At 37.3% G+C, this 10294-nt stretch overlaps 1 protein-coding gene across 1 annotated transcript; it reads left to right on the plus strand.

Moving 5' to 3' along the window:
* The first annotated feature begins 1543 nt into the window (after positions 1-1543).
* Positions 1544-3709, plus strand: LOC149150842 (uncharacterized). Its single transcript, XM_089442962.1, has 2 exons — positions 1544-2653; positions 3008-3709. The coding sequence occupies exons 1-2, from the start codon at positions 1544-1546 to the stop codon at positions 3707-3709; spliced, it is 1812 nt and encodes a 603-aa protein (XP_089299088.1).
* Positions 3710-10294: the final 6585 nt, after the last annotated feature.

A 10294-nucleotide genomic window follows, 5' to 3' on the forward strand; every position in this document is an offset into this window, starting at 1 on the left:
AGGCAGCATAGTGCGAGATCCGGCCAGAGAATGGGTGGAAGACATAGTACAAGACTGGGATTTGATGGACATCAAGCCCTCTTCAGGTAAGTATTCTTGGTCTAACAAAAGAGTGCGCCCTGGACACATTGCTGCTAGATCAGATAGATTTATCATTCAAAGTTCCTATCTGCTGCTTGGATTAGAGCCCAGAATGCATATTCTTCCCAGCAGCATCTTTGATCATAAGCCCATAAAGCTAGATCTTTTAGCTCACCATGATCTGGGTCCCATTCCATTTAGATTCAGCCCCCTTTGGGTAAAGGAGCCTGATTTCATGTAAATTGTCAAGGAATGCTGGAACCAACCAGTTAAAGGATCGTCGTTCTATATTTGGGAGGAAAAACTCAGAAGGGTGAAAGGAGCTCTAAAAAGATGGGCCAAAACGCTGTCCAATCCGGCCACAATAAGGAAAACCACTAAAGCAGCTCTTGTTGCCCATCAGAATGATATGGAAAACGCAGTGCCCACAAAGGATTCTCTAGAACAAGAAACTCTGCTTCAACAGCAATACCACAAAGCCTGTTTAGCTGAAGAAGAGTATTGGAGAGTGAAATCTCGAAACCTTTGGCTTAAAGCAGGGGATAGGAACACTGCTTATTTTCATAAACAAGCCCAGGCAAGGAAATGCTTCAACACTATCTCAGAGATTAAAGAAGAGGGAGATATCCATAAGGATTTTGATCACATAAAGAGGGCAGCGTTTACACATTTCCAAAAATTATATAGTGAAGACAAGGACCCAAGCCACTACCCGGAGCTGTTAGAAAATATACCCTCTGTAATATCTCAGCGAAGAAATGAATTTCTGGAGGCCAAAGTCACTAAAGATGAGGTGAAAAAGGCTCTCTTCGATATGGACCCGGATAAGGCCCCTGGACCGGATGGTTTCTCTGCTAGATTCCTCCAAGCTTGCTGGCCGATTATTGAAAAATATCTACTCAAAATGGTTCAAAAATCCCAAAATACTCAGAAAATCGGAGGCAGCACTAATTCTGCGTTTTTAGCGCTCATACCCAAGGAAAAAGGTGCCAACAACTTCACCAGATTTCGGCTGATCTCTCTATGTAATACAAGGTACAAACTGATCACCAAAGTAATTGCAAACAGATTAAAGTTTATCCTCCCCAAAATAATTCCAGAGAATCAAGGAGGCTTCATTCATGGAAGGCAGATTGTGGACAACTTTCTACTAGTTCAGGAGGCAATAAATTCGAGTCTACAGCGAAAAGAGCGAGGTATGGTGATCAAACTTGATTTAGCAAATGCTTTTGATCATGTCAATCATAGCTTTCTTGTAAATGTTATGTGAAAATTTGGTTTTGGAGCAAGCTTCATCAATTGGATCCGGGCATGCATCTCAGAGCCATGGATAGCTCCTCTTGTCAATGGAAGAGCCACAGACTTCTTTAAAGCCTCGAGAGGACTCAGGCAGGGGTGCCCTCTATCCCCCCTGCTCTTTGTCATTCAGGCCTCAGCTGTCATCTTCCTACTTGATAAAAAGATGCATGAACAAGAAATTAATGGTTTGCGCATTGCAAGAGGGACCAAAAATATTAACCATGCTCTGTTTGCGGATGACACTCTATTGCTAGGTCTTGCCTCTATTCCCTCTGCCACAAAGCTCAAAGAAATACTGAATGAGTTTAGTGAAGCCTCAAGCAGTGTTGTTAACAAGAGCAAATGCCATATTTACAGTTGGAACACTTCGCCTAGGCTGCTATCTGCCATCTCCAGATGTTTGGGCTTTGAAGCCTCCTCCACCTGGTCTTCCTTTAAATACCTGGGCCTTCCATTATCTCATAAGAGACCATCTAGCAAAGATTGGCACCCTCAGTTAGAAAAGTTCAAGGCAAAGATTCAAGCCTGGAGCTATTCCTGGCTGAATGCTGCAGGCAAAACAGTCTTAATAAAATCTGTTCTCAATAGCTTGCCTCTATTCCAATTCTCAGGACTCCTCGCTCCCTCAACCATCCTAAGCAAAATGGAGGAATACATAAGGAGGTTCTTCTGGAAGGGAGGGAAACAAAATGAAAAAAAGATCCCTCTTGTCAGCTGGGATATCATCTCCAAGCCACTGTGGGAAGGTGGTCTAAATTTCAAGAATCTTCGTCAGCAGAACGTGGCAATGGCTGCAAAAATTGTTTGGAGGATCATCGCCCCCAACCCTGGCTGGGCCCAAAAGGCGCTCTGGAAAAAATATTTCAGAGGCCCAAGAGCCAGATGCTTAGACAATGTGATACGCCGGCCAAATTCGACATTTCTCAAAATATATGACAGAGCAGCAACTCTAATCTCCACCCACTCCTACTGGATACCAGGCAACAGGAAAAACATTAATATATGGTCGGACAGAATAATGAACAAGGAGCCTATTGAAACCAGAGCGTCCACAAATTTGTTGCGCTGTTGGATGGACAGCGAAGGCATGCAAACCTTGTGGGATATTTCATGCTGGAATGATGCGAATTGGGCAGGCTGGAAGCATCTACATGTGCCGGACAACCTGATCTCAGAGAGGACCACGCTCCTCGACGCCCTCCATGGTCTGGCACCAACGCATTTGCGGAAGAGAGATAAGATGGGCTGGGGGCCAAAAGGCAGCGGATACACAGTATGCCAAACTTATCGAGCGTCCTCATGTCCCCACGAATCCAGCTCCTTGGAAAGGCGTTTGGCAACTGCCCTCTTGGCCCAAGGTCGACTTCTTCGCCTGGGTTTACTATCATGGAAAAATTCTAACTTATGATAACCTGCAAAAAAAAGGCTTCCACGGCCCTTCCATCTGTCCTCTGTGCAATGACAACGCCGAGACAGCAGTCCATCTTATGCTAGATTGCAGCTTCTCCAGGCTCGCTCCACATCTGATCTCTTCTCTGAATGGGAAAATAGATTTCCAGGACCTCCACCTAAAAATCTGATTATCAAAGCATCATGGGCTGTCCTCCCAAAAATTATTTGTTGGCAGTTATGGATAGAGCGTAATAAAAGAATTTTCAGAAACACAAAACAGAGTCACAAAGCCCTAGAAACCAAAATTAAAAGTCACATAAAGGAGTGCTTGATCGATCTAAAAGACGACTCCAATCTCAGACAGCAGGACATAGCATGGGGATCAACGCTAGAACTTCAATTTCATCCAGCAATCAAAAAATCCCCCACTATCAAAGAATGGCAAATAAGAAAGTCCGAGAATGACTTCCAAGAGTGGCTTAAATCGCAAGCAAGGCACTCTCTTTTCTTTGACGGAGCAGCAAAGGGAAATCTGGGCAAAGCTGGTGCAGGAGGTGTTGTTCTAAATCAAACCAGGGAAAAAATTCATTCCTACGCTTGGGGTCTTGGGTACACTACCAGCATCCAAGCTGAGGCCTTAGCCCTCTTCCAAGGACTCAAGACCCTTAAAGAACTGGGCATTAATGAAGCAACTGTCATAGGCGACTCTCAAGTCATTATAAATGCAATGGTTTCCAGCAATCCAATTCCGGACCTCAATCTAGCAAGGCTGATCACCAGGATCAAAGGCTTGGAAAGCAACTTTCAGGATTTGAAGTACTACCATGTGCTGAGAATTCACAATAAAAAGGAGGACATTGAAGCTAATAAAGCTGCCCGATTCTCTGCAGGGACTAAGCTGAAAGAGGAAGAAGAAACATGGGAACCCATTCCATAATTAGACTGCTGCCATGTTCTACTGCCTATTACTAAATCAATTCGTTTGTATTTTCAAGTGGGGGAAAATATCTTAAAATAACTTAGCAGAGGTCTATCCAAGGAAGAATTTTGTAAGTCTCAGCTATATTCTTAGCAAAGAATTGCATCAAGTCAAAGAAGCATACAATGTAATCAGATTTTGGCATTCTGCCCAAGATTAATATAAATCTCCATAACCGTTCCTGTAAAAAAAAAAAAACATCATCATTACAAAAAAAAACTCAAACTAGCATCAATAAAGCACAACTATATTAACAAAAAGCATTGTCAATATATCATTGCCACCATGTACTATGACTTAACCCAACCTCTACAATCATCACTATAACACTAAACAAAAAACAAATGTTGATATTGTGTATAGGAAATCCTACTAGAATCCTAATATTAACCCCCACTGCAATAGACAAACTACCAAGCCCATATAAAAAAGGAAAAACCCCACCTTAATCAAAAAAATACAATTACATAACCATACATAATGAATTGCAAACACAAAATATGCTTGAAACTCAAAGCATCAATTTTTGTGCAGTGCAAATGCAAGCCTACCACCACCATTACACGATAGGGCAACCAAACCAGAAATAAAACCTCATCGTTAACTACCATTTTAACAATAAAACCAAAAACAAAACCATCATTACAATAATTAAACATACAAAAAAACATAACCCACAATAAAATCAACAAATAAACTCCCTGATGCATAATGAATACAGCAATGTTATAATAGCACTTTGAACATTCATACAACCATAATGCAAACTTCCGTCATAATGAATACAACAATGTTATAATAGCACTTTGAACATTCATACAACCATAATGCAAACTTCCGCCATAGCAAAAATTTAGAAAAATGAAACACAACATTGTCGAATTCTTACAACACCATAACCATCACCACTCAACCAAACCAGCACGACACTCTAACTGGACATAATGCCAAATAAACAGAACACTAATTCTAAAATAAAACTCAACTCAAAAAACATAAACAACTCAAAAAGCAATAAACGTAACTTTAAGTTCGGTGACATGAAGAGAATAAATGCACTTTGATGTAAATCACATGAAATTACAAATTACATGAAATTATGAAATATAATCATCTCAACGAAGTGCCATTTACACGATTTTAGGTTTGAGTGTGGCATTCACATAAGTTAAGCTCAATTGCAATGAATTACAAATTATGAAACATAATTACCTCAACAAAGTGTCATTTACATGTTTTTATGTGAGTGTGAAAATTATTATAAAGGGAAACACTCGAATTATAATTAATTATATATATAATTGCCTATTAGTTTAATTGTTAGTAATAGAAGTGCATACTAGTTTAATTGTTTGTTTTTCTGGTTTAGTTTTAATTAAATTTTATGTTCAAATTTTATGGAGAGAGAGTGGAGTGAGAGCTGTTTTTTTTGGTGTTTAGGCTTGAGTGAGTTTTGCATAATTTTGGTGATAACATTTTATTAGTGAGTATTTTTCTATTGGACATTAAGAGTTCAATCTTATTGGTGGATATTTTTCCATTCACCATTAGAGATAACCTCATCTTATAATTTCCATTTAACATTAGGGTTGTCCTCAACACCCCATTGGTGGGCATTTTTCCATTCAACATTAGGGTTGCCCCTAATCCATTCAATATTAAGACTTAAATCCTACTGGTGGACATTGTTTCCATTCAACATTAGAGCTATCCCCGTCCTATAATTTCCATTTAACATTAGGGTTGTCATTAACATCCCACTAGTGGGCATTTTTCCATTCAACATTAGGGTTGTCCCCAACCTAAGCTTTGCCTAGATGGTTAAAAAATCCATTCAAAATTGGAGCCATTCCCGACCTAAGCTTTGCCTAGATGGTCAAAAAATCCATTCAAAATTGGAGCCATCCCCAACCTAGAATTTTCATTCAACATTAGGGATATTCCCATCGTCCCACCTGTGGGCATTTTTCCATTCAACATTAAGATTTCTTAGATGGTTAATAAAAGTCCCATTCATAATTGGAGCCATCCCCAACCTAGACTCTCTATTTGACATTAGGGATATCCACAACATCCTACTTATGGGCATTTTTTCATTCAACATTAAGATTGTCCCTAACATAGACTCTATGCAAAAAATTCGCATGTAGTTGTTGGGAACATGAAGAAAACTGCGCTGGAACAAAATTTAATTGCGCCCATTCAGTTTGACTATTGTAATACGAATAGCCCGGTTGTAAACAAAATTAACAGCAAAGATGGAACATTTTCGATCAACACATCCGAATCAAAATTAAAAAGGAAAGTCGTAAATTTGTCTTCCCAAGGTTTAGAACCCGAGGTCATTAATGTCCTCAGAAAAGGTCTTGGATTTGTTGTTGCCCCGAAAAACCTTCCTATTGAGAAAATGATATGTAGCATAGAAGATGGGATTAACAACCTTCCCTTAGAAGATAAGGAAGCATTAAGAGAAGAGTGCTCCCTTATTATGAGAAAGGCCAAAGCTCCCAAAAGTAATTTGAGTAAGCAGAACAGAAGGGCTTCAAATCCCTGCGTAACAATGAAAAAATTGTGGTTCTCAAGGCAGATAAAGGAGGAGCGGCAGTGATCTTGGATAAAGAAGATTATATATACAATATGAACGAACACCTCAAATGTGGTAGTTATAAGAAGCTGAGCAATAACCCCATCCCCAAGATTATGAAAGAGGTGAAAAAGGCAATTTTGGAATCCAACCTTGATGATAAATTAAAAAAGAAATTAACTCCCTCTAGTGAATGCATCCCTAGGATTTATGGATTACCCAAGATCCATAAAGAAGGAGTCCCTCTCAAACCAATTGTCAATACCATTGGATCCCCAACCTATGAGCTCGCTAAATATGTTGCAAGAATCCTCAAGCCCCTTGTCGGAAACACTGATTCTTTCATCAAGGACTCCCATGACTTTGTGAATCTCATTAAGAATGAGAAAATAGAGCGCGAGGACATCCTTGTTAGCTTTGACGTAGTGTCCTTATTCACCAAGATTCCTCTTGAAGAAGCCATTCAGGTTATAAAAGAGGTTACTGATCCAGGGACTGCAAGGTTGGCCGAAATCTGCTTGCGATCAACAGTTTTCACCTTCCAGGGAACATATTATGAGCAAACATCTGGAGTGGCAATGGGATCCCCCCTTTCACCAATCGTGGCCAACTTATACATGGAATATTTTGAAAAGAAGGCCCTGGAATCTTACCCTTTGAAACCAGCATGGTGGAAGCGATTCGTCGATGATACTAATATAAAATGGACACAAGTTTTTTATTCACCTAAATTCCATCTCCTCAGAAATAAATTTCACTATGGAGCTTGAAGAAAACATGAGCATCCCTTTTTTAGACATCCTCATCATGAGAAAAGAGGATGGCTCCATAGGGCACAAAGTCTTCAGAAAGTCAACCCATACAGAAAACTACCTCCACACTGATTCCCACCATCATCCAACCCAGAAACTTGGTGTTCTAAACACTCTTGCTATCAGGGCCCTTCGAATTTCTGACGCTGATCATCTGGATGAAGAAAAGAAGCATTTAGTCTCAACCTTTAAAGGTATAGGCTACAAAGAAAATGAGATTAAAAGAGCAATTCTGAAAGACGAGAAAAGGATGTTATCTCATGAACCTAAGGCCCGAGATCAACGTGAGGGTGGTAGGGTTTTTCTACCTTACATTCATGGAGTTACAGATAAGATTGTGAAAGTCCTAAAAAGGAAAAACATAAGCACGCAATTCTCAGCCCCTAGAACGATTAGGCAAGGTATGAGATCTGTCAAGGATAATATTGATAGACATCAACTTAAAGGGGTCTATAAAATTGATTGCTCATGTGGGAAAAGCTACATTGGTGAAACAGGTCGCTCCCTGCAGACCAGACTCAAGGAACATGGAGCTAATATTAAGAATGAAAGGTCTCGTTCTTCTGCCCTCGCAGAACACTCCTCAAAAACTAAGCACCATGTCTTCTTGGAAAGCGCCTCTATTATCGCTAAGGAAGAGCAACACCATAGGCGAAAGATTAGAGAAGCTCTTGAAATTATCAAACACCCGCATAATCTCAACAGAGACAATGGTATGGAGATTAGTGGAAGCTGGTTTCCCCTAATCAGAAAAATTAACCTGCTATCAGTATAATAATAATAATAATAATAATAATTCACAATTAAGTATTTACAATATTAATTAATTAATCAATCAATTTAATAATCACCCATATTAATTACTTCGTTTCTTAATATTGAAAATATCTATTTTAATATAATAATAATTATTATTAATATTTATTCTTTTAAATAATAAAAAAAATTAACCAATTTTAATATTATCCCAATTTATATTGATAATAATTCTAATTAAGAATATAAAATTGTACTAACAAATTTATTATATATAATTAAATAAATAATAATAAAAATATTAAATATTAAATATTAAATACTGAATTCAATATGGTAGGATTAATATTTTCAATATTATTCTTAATACAAAATTCTAGGATTTATTCAATCAATTCTAAACTATTAAATTTTATTAATTCTAATTATTATTATTATTATTTATTAGATTAATAAATAATAATTATTAATAACAATAATATTTTCTATCAGCAATTATTTCTTTATTAATTTCTTTTCTAAAGCTATAACTTATTCTAAAAATTAATAAATAAATAAATAAAAATTATACCAACATATATTATAATAAATAAAAACTAATTCAATATACCAAGTTTAATATTTTCATCATTAATTATGATCATTAAAATTATTATTACTAATTACTAATAATAATAATAATTAAAATAATAATAATTACTTCAATTAATTTTAATAATAATATTAATGATCAAACATTTATAAATATTAATTCAATTTTCTAAAATTAATACTTTTTAACATTAACTATGATCAATTCTAGCCCACGGGGTTTTGGATTGATGGTGAATGGGTGCCTTGTTAAGGCACTCCTTGCGATAGGTCACCGGTTCAAATCCCCTATGGGTACTTAGGTTAGTCTTAACTAGAAAAAAAAAAAAAAAAACTATGATCAATTCTAATTATCATTAATTATTATAATACTAACTATTATTATTATTAATTAAAAAAATAATAATTAATTAATTAATTAATAATTAAATAAAAAAATTATTAATTTATTAATTTATTTATTAAATCAGAGACAGCCGACTTCTCCTCAAAAATTATTTTTTCAAAAATTGGAGAGCCGACATTCATCTCTCTTTTTTCTCTCCTCATTTTTATTTAAACCCTAAAATCAACTCTTCTTCTATCAAGCATTCAAGTTGTCCTGATCATGGATCCCGGTTGGGATTTGAAACGTTGGCAGAAAATGGTTCTTACTGTGGATTCTTCGGTGACTAATTCAAAAACAACCCTTTTTGTTGCACCCCATGTAAATGTAAATGCTACTATGTGAATTGTTTATATGATTTATGTGAAAAATCAATTTATGACTGAGCTGAAGGAGAGGACATGGATTCAGATTTTTGGGGAGGAAAGGTTAGTTGTGGTGTGTTCAAATCAGGCCACACCCACCTCATTTACTTCCATTATTTATCACCATGACGAATTGAATGGCTTGCAAAAATAGGTGGTAAAGTTTTGGTATGGGCAGCCTGAGTAGAGGACGATGCCCATACTGTCCCCCTCCTTGTGGGATATGATGGAGAGATGACAAATGTCCAGACAGGAGGAAGTCAACATGAAAGGGAGAAAAGAAAGGAGAACACACAAAATGTGAAGAGAGAAGGCAAGAATAGTGCAAGAGCAGGAACAAAAGAAGAAGAAAAACCTTGAGCTAGTGCTCTATGTTTGGGATGGTATTCCTTGTGACTGTCTTAAGGCTTGAACTATGTGCCTGAGTTTGATTGACAGTGAGAAGCGCAATGGAGGATTGAACCACTTAGTGCTTGCTGAGTAAGCTAATAAACCAATAAGCGATGGTTGAATAAGTTGATAAACCACTTAATGTTTATTGAATGGACTAATAAACCACTTGGGTGATTGTTGGAAGGTTGATAAACCACCAGGAAGGTAAGTTGAGTCATTGTGGTGCTTGCTAAAATGAGTTAATAAACTACTAAGTGCTTGTTGGAGAAGTTGATAAACCACGTAGTGCTTGCTAAGTAGTTGATAAACCACCTAGATAATGGATTACATATTTCTGTAGTGCTTACCATGAAAATTCAGTTGATAAACCACTTATATAATGGATTCAATCTCCTAGAACTAAGCGAGACTCCAACTATGCCTTGGGTGAAGCCCTGTGATTGATCTTAGAGAAGAAGAGAGTTCCTAGGGTGCTTACTACCAGAGAATAGTTGACAACCCATCTAGACAATGGACTCCTTCTCCTGATTCTTTGGATAAAGCCTTAGTAAATTTCCCTTGAGCAAGTATCTCCTCAGACTCTAAATCTAGCTCGAAGGTGGTCAACTGCAAGAATGATACCAATGTAGTTGGCTTATGGTTGGATGGAGATTTAAG

The sequence above is a fragment of the Pinus tabuliformis genome, chromosome 9, assembly GCF_031772625.1.
Source record: "Pinus tabuliformis cultivar Carrire ecotype Pingquan chromosome 9, CPIR1, whole genome shotgun sequence".
Lineage (NCBI taxonomy): Eukaryota > Viridiplantae > Streptophyta > Pinopsida > Pinales > Pinaceae > Pinus > Pinus tabuliformis.

Coding starts and splice junctions, on each gene's coding strand:
- LOC149150842 (XM_089442962.1), top strand. CDS start 1,544: ATGCATGAACAAGAAATTAATGGTTTGCGCATTGCAAGAGGGACCAAA. Junction 2,654..3,007: donor CAAAAGGCAGCGGATACACA/GTATGCCAAACT, acceptor ATTTGTTGGCAG/TTATGGATAGAGCGTAATAA.